Below are 13,741 nucleotides of genomic sequence, written 5' to 3' on the forward strand. Positions count from 1 at the left end.
ATTTCCAAAAGTGAACAGAGTATAAATGCACACCCATGGGGCTATCTTCATCTTTTTTTGTCTCCACCCCCACCCGCTTGCCCTGTCCTCCAGGTTATTTTGAAACACATCCCAAAGAGCAAGTCGTGTCATTTATCTGTACAGAGATCCTGGCTTCTGTAAGGAAGCTCCAAAAATTCACGCCTTAAAAAGCAAGTAATTCCTTAAGATTGAAACTATTTTTGATGTCACTTTTTAGCACATTGCCTCAGGTAACCAGAAAGAAGTGGAAAGACTTCTGAGCCAAGGTGACCAAGATAAAGATGCCGTCCAAAGGATGTGTCATCCTCTGTGCTTCTGCGATGACTGTGAGAAACTGGTCTCCGGGTAAGAAGGTCCCCGGGGAGGCCAGCAAGTGGCAGGGCAGGGCTTTCACACTAGTTGTGCAGTTTTGAATAAAGACCTTCCCCTCGCTGCACTCCGCTTCTGCTGCTGTAAAGTGGAGACAAAAACACCCGCCTCTTTGGAGAATCAGATGGGATAAAGTTCGTAAAAATACTTGGCACTCTGCTGGGCGGGATGCCAGAGTAGGCAGGCACAGAGCCTGCCAAGCCTCAGAAAGTAGATCTTAGGATGGGAGGGATGTCAGTTTCTCCCAGTAACCCTTTGCGTTTCTCTTCCCTTCGTCAGGCTGTTTCCAGGCTGTGTCGCTGGATGTCATGGCCTAGAGGGGGTGGGTGGGGGGAGGGAGTCTACCAGCCACCTCACCCTGCAGGAGGTCAAGCAGGGACTGGATGATCTCTGGGAAGCTCTTAAAGAGACCCAGCTTGGCTCACACCCTGAGATCTGTCTGCTAGCCCCAGGACCCTGGCATGTCCAGCATGGTAGGGAGAGGCTTTGCCCTTCTGTTCCAAGGATATATTTTTCTGTATCTTCCTCTTTTAGGAGGCTGAACGATCCCTCCATTGTCACTCCATTTTCCAGAGACGACAGGGGTCATACACCACTCCATGTGGCCGCCCTCTGTGGTATGTGGTTTTGCGTTGGCCTTTGGTTGGGCTTTTAAGGCAGAGGGATGGAGTAGGGGGTGGTTCAGCAGAGGCCTGACGGACAGGGCGGTGGACTTGGGGGTGGAAGGGGCCGTGCCATGGGCCACTTCACCACCTTCTGTTGCTGAGGGGTGGACTGGAGCTGAGCCCCCTCCAGATACCCTACAGTGTCCTGAATCTGTAGAGTGTGACTTGATGTTAGCTCTGGTTCCTCTCGAGCAGAAAAACACTTCCTGGCATGTCTCCTGCCAGAGAAGAGAGTAAAATAACGGGGCTTCACATTTAGGGTTTGGAGAGCCTCTGCTCTTTCCTTCTCTGTGGTGCAATCCTTCTGTTCCCCAGGGCAGGCATCCCTCATTGACCTCCTGGTTTCCAAAGGCGCGGTGGTAAACGCCACGGACTATCACGGGTCTGCCCCGCTTCATCTTGCGTGCCAGAAGGGCTATCAGAGCGTGACGGTGAGCAGGGGAGCCACCCCCGGCTCAGCGTGCTGACCTCGTGGTCATGCGCCTGTGTCGCACCCTGGGTCTGCTGCAGCCTCAGGGAAGGGCTGTGCGTCTGAGCCTCAGGGGTCTCCCTGTGGGTCCATGGGACAAGACCCTTCAGTGTAGACCTGACACAACAGGACGGCTTCGGGGAAGGAGGGTGGGGCTCTAGGCCTTTTCCTTGAATGTCTCAGCGCTTCGCAGGGAAGGCTGGGAGTGATGGATCATTTTAACTGTAGTGTAGGGAGATGTGGTTGCTGTTGGAAACGGGCCACTTCCCCATGGGGCTCCAGGCTATGCCTCCTGAGGGAAGCGTGCACCTGCAGCGGCCAGGGGGGCTGGGGCTCACCCGATCTCTCCTCTCCTTTGGAAGCTGCTGCTGTTGCACTACAAAGCCAGCCCCGAGGTGCAGGACAACAACGGCAACACGCCTCTCCACCTGGCCTGCACCTACGGCCACGAAGACGTAAGTGGCTCTTCCCGCTCCCAGAGTAGCTGTTCTTTCCCTTTCTCGCTCCTGGAGAGAGGTGCACTTCCGATTGGTTTAACATCGTTAGTTTATGTCGATCGTTATTGGAACATTTGGCGCGCAATTTCTTTTTAATTAAAAACATCTTAAATTTATTGCAGATGTTCTACTGAAATAACAGAAATCTACACTTTAATTGCCCGTTAGCTTATCCTGAAATTAAATCATTGTCACTCATCCCCACGGCCATCTGGTTCTTACCTTTGTTCGTATTCAGTTTTTATGTTTTGGTGTTTGGAACAATAGCAAAAATTCTATCATTTCTGTCTCCACTTAACATTTAACTGTGTGTGTGTGTTTTTGCCATAGCCACTCTGTCTCCGTCTTCTCTGTGTGGTAACGCAGGGGTGGGTTTATACAGGTTGAGGCCGGATTAGGTGGTTGATGTGCAAAAACAAGATCATACCCTACACGTCTTATGCAACTTTTTCTTTTTTAAGTTTGTTTATTTTGAGAGAGGGCAGGGGGAGGGGGGAAAAAAGAGAGGGAGAGAGAGAATCCAAGCGGGCTCTGCACTGACAGTGCGGAGCCCGACGCGGGACTCGAACTCACGAACCATGAGATCGTGACCTGAGCTGAAATCAAGAGTCAGATGCTTAACCAACTGAGCCACCCAGGTGCCCCTATGCAACTTACATCATTACCAGTGTATCATGGAAATCCTGTAGGTCAGTAAATGCAGATCCAGCCCGTTCTTTAATCACTACCCAGTGACCTGTTACATGTGTGGTGTCTGTGTCCCCAAGACCGCCCCTTGGTTCAGTACTTTGCTAGGACGACTGAGAGGACTCAGCATATGGTCATATTGCTATGACTGATTATAGCAAAAGGACACAAAGCACAGTCACCACAGGGAAATGTGAGTGGGTGAAGTCTGGAGGACCCCAGGTGCAGGCTTCAAAGCGTCCTGTCTCCAGGGAGACACGCAGGACATACTTGGTTCATCCAGCCGTGAGTTACAACAGCAAATATGAAGTGCTGTCTACCAGGAAAGCTCATTAGGGACTCTAGGCCCAAGGTTTTATTGGAAGCCAGTCAGGTGAATACCCTCTGCCTGGCACATACCTGAATTCCAGACTCCTGGAAGGAAAGCAGGTGTTCAGCATAAACCACATTGTTGCACGATTTAGACGCAGTGAGCCACTCTTACGCATTAGGGGACTGGGAACACTCCCCAAATCCAAGCCCTCCAGGAACGTTGCAAGTCAAGGGCCAACGTTGCAAGCATTCAAGGGATAGCGGTCTCGTGCCTGCTATGGTCACTCCTCTCTGCACATGGACACATCACAATTTATTCAGCCTTTTCGTACTGATTGGCAGTTGGGTTCTTTAGAAAAAACGATGTGTCCTGATGAGGTAACCCGGAAGGAACCTTTGAGGTCTGTCTGTTCCCGCACACTTGCTTGGTGAGCGGAGCCCAGATTCCCCTGGGACGTGGACTGAGGCTGTGGAATCCACAGACGTCGCCCGAGGCTCAGCGTGTGACTTAACGGTGGCATTTCCCGCTTTCTTTGCAGTGTGTGAAGGCTCTGGTCTACTATGACGTGCAGTCATGCAGACTGGATATTGGTAACGAGAAAGGAGACACCCCACTCCACATAGCTGCACGTTGGGGCTACCAAGGCATCATAGAGACATTGCTACAAAATGGAGCATCCACAGAGATCCAGAACAGACTGAAAGAAACACCCCTCAAGTGTGCCCTAAACTCAAAGGTAGCTTTTTTCATCTCCGAGCATCAATATGACTTTAAAACAAAAAAACATCAATGTCCAGAGATTAGCTCTTGGCCGCGCTGGACAAACTGCACGCTAGTGCCTGAGAACAGAGCTTGGCCTGCACCCTCTCTGCTGCATTTGGGGCCTGGTGGCTAATGGGTCTTACTTATTTATATTGTTTTGAGCGTCACTCGCGTATTTTGTCCATATCGTTCCAAGAGCTGCTCGCTGCAGAGTCTGCCCCGACCCCTGAGTGCTGTGGGTTTATGAGCAGACAGAGCGGGGGGAATAGGACAATGGCTCTGGCCGAGAGAAGCAGGGATGGGGCCCGGGGCATGGAGGCAGTGAGCGTCGGAGCTCTGTCTTCCTGTTACTTCATCCTAACAGCTTTATTCTCTTTTGGCCAGTTTTGAACATCGTTGGGTATGGTTTCTTTCCTCAGTGGCTCACGAATGAGCGAATCCTTTCCTGTTAGTAATTTCTGGGAACACGGAGTGTGGTCAGAGTGCTCAGCTCGTGGGCGGGTGGGGAACGAGGGATGTACAGAGGCCGGCTCTCTGTGCCTCTCCTCTCGCAGCCGCTCTGGCTGAAGAGACACCTTCAGAGAAGCACGGTTGGCCCGCTGGCCAGGGCAGCAGAAGGCTGAGGCCGTCACACTGCACCCAGAACATCACGGATTTGCAGTCATGTCAGCGATTCTGTGTTAATATGGGTCTCCAGCCACTTCCCTTTGCCCAGGCTCTGCTCTCTGCCCCTTAACGTTTCACTGGCTTCTTACACAATTGCCATCTGTCTTCCAGGGTGTTCTCTCAGTGTTCGGTCTTTTTCTAGGGGAACGGTTTTTGTTTTTCAGCCACTTTATTGAGGTACAATTGACATACAAAAAGCTGAACTTCTTTAATATATACAATTCAGTGGGGTACACACAGACCGGCTCTGTAACCCATGCCATGGACGTACTCATCACCTCCAGATCATTCCTCCCGCCCTCTTTATTTGTCGTTACTATTGTCATTATTTTGTGTGTGTCATAAAAACACAACATAAGATCAGGAGCAGTTTTTGAAGGTTTAAATCCCCACTCCTCACCCCAGGGGGCCTCAGCCATGCTTCCTGTGCACTCGCGGGGCTCGGGCTCTGTAGCGGCCAGAGCTGATGGGATGGGCGATGCCACCCTTGGCCTGAGGTGTCCGTGAGCAGCAGAGAGCTCTCCCACCACTGTACTCCCTTCTAGAAGGATATGTGTAGAGAGAAGGGCAGACCGCCTTCTTGGCTCAGCTGTGATCGGTTCCTGCCCGAGACCCGGGGGTGCCAGTGGGAAGGTCACACTTTGTGTCTGTGGACAAACAGCCCAGGGGCCCCTTCTGTTCCTGGGCTTCTCTTGTCCTCTGAGCCCATTCATGGAAAGCCCCAGCTGGTAGACAGCAGGAACAGAGGGGTGGCAGCAGGAAGCCCATGCTTAGTCAGTGTGATCTTGAGTGAGCTCCTGCCTATTCAGGCTGTGGTTTCTCTGTCCCTCCAAGGGTGTGGTTGGGCCGCATGACCTTCCGAGGGGATGGGCAGGCAGCAGGGCATATGGGTGATGATGCTCTGGCAGCCTTCCTCGTTCAGTATCTTCCATATCCCCTTCTCCTCCTAGATTCTGTCAATAATGGAAGCCCGTCATTTGTCCTTCGAGAAGAGGAGGAAGTCATCCGAGGTGAGTGGACAGGGCTGGGCTTGGTGGCCCTCTCTGAGCCCAGGGCCTGCTCTGGCCCTCACGAGGCCCTTCTCCTGTCGGTCCCCCTGGCTGCAGGTCCCAGTGCAACCCGCTCAGCGCCCTGTGGATTCCATCAGCCAGGCCTCCTCTACCTCCAGCTTCTCCTCTGTGTTGGCACGCTCCGTACAGGAGCCCAAGAAGGACTACAGAGAGGTGAGGCTCCCAGACGGGAGGGTGGACGGGATGGTGGCCCTGTGTCACGGCTGCTACTTAAAGAGCCACGGCGTGATGAGAGCTGCCTAGCGGGCCACCACCGGCACTACTGGGCCAACTTGTCTGCCGTGGCCTGGAGGGAGCCCAGCCAATTCTTGCCTTGCTTCTTGCATGGTCAGCTCCTGAAACAGCTCTTCGCCTTAGGGATTGTGTGTGTGTGTGTGTGTGTGTGTGTGTGTGTGTGTGCGCGCGCGCGCGCGCGCATGCGCGCGGCAAAGGGAGAGAAGAAGGAGCCTTCTAGGAAAAGTCCCAAGTCAAGTACCCTGTCGGTCCACAGATTTAAGACCATTTTACAAACTAAATTCTCTCCCCTTACGACCCACTCCATAAGCATCCTTGTCAACCTGATGCGTCATTTCTGACTTCTTGTGAACACATTGTGTTCTGTAAAAGGTGGTTTATAGCCTGTTTTTTTTTTCTCCACTTAATCTACCCGAGAACTTGTCCAGCGTCAGCCCCCAGAGCAGACCATCCCATGCATGTGCCACGACTCCTTCCCCTCTTCCCCTGTGGATGGGAACCTCACTGTGTCCACCCAGGGCACCTATCCCCTGCCGCCCCCATGCCGTGATCTGCTCTTGGAAGGCCCAATAAGCTTAGCTCGAGTCGATAGCACAGCAGCACAAGCCAAGAGACACATTCCAAAGTCTAACGGAGACCTGAAGTTGTTCCTGGGAGGGGTGTGCCCCCTGGTGTCCCCTCAGCTGTCAGATGCTGAGGGCTGAATACGTGTGGTTCTAGAAGGTGGCTGGGCTCCTAGGAAGCACCATCATGTCACTTGGCCATGTCACTAGCAGAGACCTTTCAGAGAGCTCGGGTGGTGGTGGCTTCGGTGCATGCTGGCGCCCTCCCGGACATCCTACTGGGGCAGTCTCAGGGACGTTTGAAAGAAACTGAATGAGATGTTAAAACTCCAATAGACCAACAGACCAACCAGAACTCCTAGGTTTTCAGACTTGGTTACTATTTCTTTTTTTTTTTTTTAATTTTTTTTTTTTTAACATTTATTTATCGTTGAGAGACAGAGACAGACAGAGCATGAGCAGGGAAGGAGCAGAGAAAGACGCAGACACAGAATCAGAAGCAGGCTCCAGGCTCTGAGCCATCAGCCACAGAGCCTGATGCAGGGCTCAAACTCAAACCACAAGACCACGACCTGAGCCGAAGTCAGACGTTTAACCGACTGAGCCACCCAGGCGCCCACCCAGGCGTTATTTCTTTTATTGCTTTATTATTGAAATCATTTTCTAACACTCTTTTTCCTTTAATTAAGGTAGACAAACTTTTAAGAGCGGTTGCTGATGGAGATCTAGAAATGGTGAGTTTTGAGAAGCGCATCTGAAAAAGCTTGCTCTCGGTCGAAAAGAGCTGTATGGGTGTTTCTTGTCTGTGGTTCCTCCAGGAGCCGAGTTCTGTTCACTTTCACTCGGAAGGGCTGCGTTGAATGACTGTGGTAATGGAGATGTTAGCAGTTTCCCTTCATGTGACAAGCAGGTGGATGTAAAGTCGCATAGCGAGCCTTTTAGATATTCACGTTCCCGGAGGCTGGTGAGGTGTTGGCCAGCCCTCCCGTGTGCAGGAGCTCAGAGTGTGGAGCCTGGCCCGCTATCAGGGAACAGGATGTGTGGGCAGGGCTGGCAGAGAGGAGGGGTGGAGGATGGAGGGCCGGAGCCCAGAGGTGCCGGTGTGGCCCTGTGGAAGTTGTGGGTGGCTCTGGCGCCTGGGCAGGAGGCTGAAGTCTGAGGCTTGGGGCTCCAAGGAGTCACAGGCAGGTGTCCCAAATAGGTGGTGCTGGCTGCTCTGGGCTGCATGGGGAGGGGACGGCCCTGCTGGGAGAAGGTGTCTGCCCCGAGCCTCACTGTCAGGTGACAGAGAACATCTGACGACGTCACTGGAGGGTGGACACAGCCTTCCTCAGATTCCCACGGGCAGTGTTCCCTAGCTTGCCTCTGGCTTCCTGAAAGGAACTTGTTATGTCTTCTGCTTTAAAAGGAGGAGTAAATTGGGTGCTTACCAAATTAGGAGCTCTGAGGAGATCGTATTACGAGAGAGTTTTGCAGTGACGTGTTTCAGGAGTGCCTTTTGCTGATGGTCGAGTTTGAGGTGGCGCACAGAGTTTACGGGGATCTGATTATAACCAGCTCGGGATGTTAAGAATCTGAATGTATGGGCGCCTGGGTGGCTCAGTTGGTTAAGCGTCCAACTTCAGCTCAGGTCACGATCTCGCGGTCCGTGAGTTCAAGCCCTGCGTCGGGCTCCGGGCTGATGGCTCAGAGCCTGGAGCCTGCTTCCGATTCTGTGTCTCCCTCTCTCTCTGCCCCCCCCTGTTCATGCTCTGTCTCTCTCTGTCTCAAAAAAAAAAAAAAAAAAAAAGTTAAAAAAAAAATTAAGAATCTGAATGTAGTTACTGGTGTATTAGCTTCTATCCAGAGACCACTGCTAATCCATCAGACTGGCACACGGTTCCTCTGGGGGGCAGGACATGGTGTCCGTATCTCTGTCTGTCCTCTTGTGAGACTGGCCCCAGGAGAACCCAGCATTCTTTGGAGGAAGCAAAGTAGGACTTCTTCAGGCACCCTGGGAGCCATGGTGTGAGCCGGTGACATAGTCTGTGTGGAGAAGAGAGGATGGCCGTCCCTGCATCATGATACACCCACTCCTCTTCCTCCTGTGGGTAGGTGACGGGGCTGAGGCCGTTCGTGAAGGAGGTGAGCAGAGGCAGACTGGCCAGTGTCTTGGGTTCAGCACCCAAACTAATCTACACGCGTGACAGCCTCTGACCCCCTGCCCAAGGCACCTGCCCCTCCACTCCCCCCCGTTCTTGTCACCGGCCCTCATCTGTCTCTGTTAGGTGGCCTGTTAGGTGAGGCCCCTGAGTCGACACCTTTGGTGTTTCCACCCTGTGGAGTATCTGCTGTCAGGATGTGGAAGGGACCTGAAGGAAAGACGTTTGGGCTGAAAGGGGGTCTTCTTGGAACCCTTGTCACTCCCTGCATGCACGTGCTTAGAGTGCTCAGAACTAGGCCTAGAAATGTACTTCCATTGTTTCCGTTTTTCAGATTTAATATCCTAGACACCAGTTTTTACTGGAGCATAAATTTGACCTCTTGGTGGTCTTCAGTACTGTCACCTACGGGCTAGCGCGTGGTCATGGAAGGGACGCTGGCGTGGAGTGAGGGAGCCTGTGTGGAGGTTCCGACCACCACTTCCTAGTTGTGTGGCCCTGGACAGGTTGTTCCCTCTCTGAGTTTTCTCCCAGCTTAGAAGGGACGGCTGGGTGTTGAGAGTGTGCAATTAGGTGACACCAGGCAAGGTGCTCAGTAAATGCTCCGGGACCAGGGTGTGACAGCGGCACCATTCTTCCCTTTCTAAGATGAACGAATGCCTGACACAAGCCAGAGAAATGGTAGCGTAAGTTCTCTGGTTCCCTGGAAAAAGGACTGAGAAAGGTTTGCGTGCTGTGAACCCAGTCGTGTGTCGGTCACGGTGGTGGTTGAGGACGTGTTGGCCCTGATTTGGGAGCAGCTGTGTGTGTGTGTGTGTGTGTGTATGTGTACGTGGGACAGAAGGAGGGAGGGGGCGATACTGTAGCTTGTAAAGGAACCAAGGATGAGTCTTAAGTCCTGTTCTCCTTCCTGCCCAACACCAGGTGCGTTACCTTTTGGAGTGGACAGAGGAGGACCTGGACGAGGTGGAGGACACCGTCAGTGCAGAAGATGTTGACTTTTGTCACCCCTTGTGCCAGTGCCCGAAGTGTGCTCCGGCTCAAAAGGTTTGGCCTTGCTTCTCTTGGTGGCGGTGAGGGTGGGGAGGCAGATTCTTCTCTTTCCCCTTAGGAAAGTTGTCTGCTTCTCAGCCAGCTAGTTACTGAGTGGCTGGAAGTTGGTATCCCTGAGATGTGGTGGGGATTCGTTATTTAGTTCCGGGAGGAGAAAAGCCAACACCAGGGTGGATCTGGCTTGGGCGGCCTGCCTTCTGAACGAGCAGGGCAGTGAGCAGGGACATGCTCACGTGCTCAAATGTTTCAACTGCTCTCTGGGCCCCCGAGTCACAAGGTAAGAGTTCATGAACAGACGCGCCTGAGGGTGTCTGTCCACCTGGCTGCCGGTCCCCTGAGGAAGCTGCATTCGAGATCCATGGCCCACTGTCTTTGCTCAAGTTGGTACCCCCTGTGGGAGGATCCTCCCTCCAAGTACAGAGGATTCCCTGTGCCCTTTACCCAGTCTCCCCCAGTGCTAACAGCTTGCAGAGCCATAGAACAGTATCCCAACCAGGATATAGATATAGAAACCATCCCCACATCTTATCCACATTTCTCCGATTTTGCTTGTACCCACGTGTGCACGCGTGTTCACTTTGATCACACGCATAGCTTTGTGCATCCACAGTGAAGGTGCCAACCAGCTCCCTTGCCACAGGAAGAGCCACCCGTGCTGCCCTTTCCCACACCCACCTGTTTCCCTGCCATCCCATAACCCCTGAGCTAATTTTTTACAAGGTGAGAGATTTAGGTTGAGGTTCCCTTTTTTGTCTACGGATGTCCACCCGTTCCACACCCCTTGTTGAAAAGACCATCCTTTCTCCAAAGACTTGCTGCTCTACCTCAGATAATGTATGCTGTGGGTCTATCTCTGGACTCTGTGTTCTGTTCCGTGGATCTGTGTGTCTGTCCCTTCATCAGTTCCACACTGTCTTGATTACTGTAGCTATAGGAAGCCTCAGTAGTGGGTAGAGTGATTCTCCCTAACTGACTCTTCTTTGCCAGGATCACTTTAGCTATTCTATGGCCTATGCCTTTCCGTATATATTTTAGAATAAGTTTGTTTATGACTACCAAAAATCTTATTAGGATTTTGGTAGGAAATGCATTAAAATTGTAGATCGAGTTGGGAAGAAACGACATCTTTACTGTGTTGTGTTTTCATGAACATGGTATATCTCTCCAAATACTTAGTCCTTCTTCGATTTCTTCATCATTTTGTGATTTTTAGCATAGAGATCCTGTCCATATTTTCTTAAGTGTACACTTAAATATTTCATCTTCTTTTGAGCAATTGTAGATGGTATTGTGCATCTAGTATGCACTTGTGTGCTAGTTATTTAACTTGATTGTGTATGTCCCATACTGAGAAAATTAATTTGACTCTACAAAACATGTATAGTGGTGTTGTCCTTTGTATTATAAGATAATGTTGCCTTATTTAAAAAAGCTTCACTGTGGGTTATTTTTTTTTTTAATTTTTCTTTTTTAATGTTTATTTATTTTCGAGAGAGAGAAAGAGAGACAGAGTGTGAGTGGGGGAGGGGCAGAGAGAGAAGGAGACACAGAATCTGAAGCAGGCTCCAGGCTCTGAGCTGTCAGCCCAGAGCCCGATGTGGGGCTTGAACTCACGAACCGTGAGATCATGACCTGAGCCACAGTCAGATACCTAAGCGACTGAGCCCCCCAGGTGCCTCTTCAGTGTGGGTTATTTTAACCCAATGATATTGAAAAGATTAAACTTTCATTCACATGTAACTTTTCATCTAGCTGCAGGGTCATGTGCACATTGGGAATGTGCAACTTCTCTCCTGTCCCCATGCTGCTGGATATATACAGCCCAGAGAATGATTCCCCCTCTACAGACTGCTATGAAAATAAAAAAGGCGGACGGTGTTTCAGAGAATATGATGTGAGGTGACAATACTTCAGGCCCGGTCAGTGACTGTGTGTGGCTAGAGGCAGTTACTGCATCCGTCCCTGTTCTTGCCATTTTCCTACACTCTCTTCTTCCCCGCCTCATGGTTCGCTAGTTGTAACAAGAAACTGAATTACACATTAAAATAACTGCTGGATTTATCGAATAAAATCTTACGTTCTCTGCTTTTTGAAAACCTCTTACCTTTTTCTCATTTTGAAATGTCTCAAAAAGACGCAGAAGACATAAGAAATACATTTATATGGGAGTTGCTCCCCGTCTGTGATTTAGTTAACCACCCCTGGACCCCACCATCTTCTAGCCCACTGGTGTGTTTAGGGTGTTTCTTTAAAAAACCTTTATTGAGGGGCACCTGGGTGGCTTAGTCGGTTAAGCATCTGACTTCGGCGCAGGTCATGATCTCACGGGTCATGAGTTTGAGCGCCACATCAGCCTCTCTGCTGTCAGCGCACAGCCCGCTTCAGATCCTCTGAACCCATCTCTCTCTCTCTCTCTCTCTCAAAAATAAATAAACATTAAAAAAAAAACCCTAAAAACCTTTACTACAGCAAGATACAGAACATGACCATCACTTCTGAGGGTTTTCTTGGGCTGCTTTGAAACTCTTGCTTTCCCCCTTCCTCCCCTGTCCCAGGCACCACCGGTCTGCTGTCCATCATGACAGGCTCATTGGCATTTTCTAGAATTTAGTGTGAATGGAACCAGACAGTACACACTCTTTTGAGTCTGGCTTCCTTCACTCAGCAGAGTGTTTTGAGATCCATGTTGGATCAGCGGTTCATTTCATTTTATTGCTGGGTAGTGTTTTGTTGACTATACAACAATTTATCTAATCACCCCTTGATGAACATTTGAGTAGTTCCCTGCTCTGGGCTTTGTGAAGAAAGCTAGTGTAAACATTTGTGAACAAGTCTTTGTATAAATATGCATTTACTTGGGTATATACCTCAGGTTATAATTGCTGGCTTTTGTAGTAAGTGCATGTGTAACTTCATAAGAAACTGCCATTTTTCCAGAGTGATTATGGCATTTTCCATTCCTGCCACCGGTGTGTGAGAGTTCTGGTTGCTCCATGTCCTTGTGACTTTTTAACTGTAGTTGCTCCTGTAGGTATGCAGTGGTATTTCATTGCGTTTTTTCTCCCTGTTCCTTCATTTGTTTGTTTTTTAGTTTTTGGTTTTTTTTTTCCGACGTTTATTTATTTTTAGGACAGAGAGAGACAGAGCATGAACGGGGGAGGGGCAGAGAGAGAGGGAGACACAGAATCGGAAACAGGCTCCAGGCTCTGAACCATCAGCCCAGAGCCCGACGCGGGGCTCGAACTCACGGACCGCGAGATCGTGACCTGGCTGAAGTCGGACGCTTAACCGACTGCGCCACCCAGGCGCCCCTGTTTTTTAGTTTTGAGGTACAATTTACATGCAGCAAAATTCACCCCTCTAACTTTGCATGCAGTTTTTCTGAGAGAGAACCTTCTTAATCAGCAAAAAGTGAACTAAATAACCAGTTTTAATTCTTGGCCAGTCATGTAAAATGCTGACATAATGATTTTATTATCAAAATGTATGATTTGATATCTTAATTTAATGTTTGTTTTCGGTTATATGGTTTATAAATGTTTGTCCTTTTTTTTTTTTTTTAATTTTTTTTTTTTTTTTAACGTTTATTTATTTTTGAGACAGAGACAGAGCATGAACGGGGGAGGGGCAGAGAGAGAGGGAGACACAGAACCAGAAGCAGGCTCCAGGCTCTGAGCCATCAGCCCAGAGCCCGACACGGGGCTCGAACTCACGGTCAGTGAGATCGTGACCTGAACCGAAGTCAGACGCTCAACCGACTGAGCCACCCAGGCGCCCCTATCCTTTTTTTTTTTTTTTTTAATGTTTATTTATTTTGAGAGAGAGAGAGAGACGGAGCATGAGCAGGGGGAGGGGCCGAGAGAGAGAGGGAGACACAGAATCAGAAGCAGACTCCAGGCTCTGAGCTGTCAGCACAGAGCCCGACATGGGGCTCAAACTCACGAACCCTGAGATCATGACCTGAGCTGAAGTCGGACGCTCAACCAACTGAGCCACTCAGGCACCCCTTGTTTGTCCTTCTAATTATTGATTGAGGGGCTCCTGGGTGGCTGAATCAGTTAAGTGTCCAACTCTTGATTTTGGCTCAGGTCATGGTCTCACGGTTCGTGGGACGGAGCCCTACATCAGTCTCTACACTGACAACATGGAGCCTGCTTGGGATCCTCTCTCTCCCTCCTTATCTGTCCCTCCCCTGCATGTGTGCATGCACGCTCTCTCTCTCTCTCAAGAA

The 13,741-nt window shown here is 50.4% G+C and overlaps 1 protein-coding gene across 7 annotated transcripts in view; it reads left to right on the forward strand.

Moving 5' to 3' along the window:
- Nucleotides 1–13,741, forward strand: part of ANKRD27 (ankyrin repeat domain 27) — a 52,127-nt gene that overhangs the window by 29,878 nt on the left and 8,508 nt on the right. For all 7 annotated transcript variants that reach the window (XM_045442561.1, XM_045442563.1, XM_045442565.1 and 4 more), the window contains 9 exons: nucleotides 239–366; nucleotides 925–1,007; nucleotides 1,371–1,486; nucleotides 1,887–1,979; nucleotides 3,560–3,757; nucleotides 5,400–5,459; nucleotides 5,556–5,672; nucleotides 7,006–7,050; nucleotides 9,382–9,504. In XM_045442561.1, the coding sequence (XP_045298517.1) occupies nucleotides 239–366; nucleotides 925–1,007; nucleotides 1,371–1,486; nucleotides 1,887–1,979; nucleotides 3,560–3,757; nucleotides 5,400–5,459; nucleotides 5,556–5,672; nucleotides 7,006–7,050; nucleotides 9,382–9,504 (963 nt within the window). The remainder of the gene's footprint in view (nucleotides 1–238; nucleotides 367–924; nucleotides 1,008–1,370; nucleotides 1,487–1,886; nucleotides 1,980–3,559; nucleotides 3,758–5,399; nucleotides 5,460–5,555; nucleotides 5,673–7,005; nucleotides 7,051–9,381; nucleotides 9,505–13,741) is intronic.

The sequence above is a fragment of the Leopardus geoffroyi genome, chromosome E2, assembly GCF_018350155.1.
Source record: "Leopardus geoffroyi isolate Oge1 chromosome E2, O.geoffroyi_Oge1_pat1.0, whole genome shotgun sequence".
NCBI lineage: Eukaryota > Metazoa > Chordata > Mammalia > Carnivora > Felidae > Leopardus > Leopardus geoffroyi.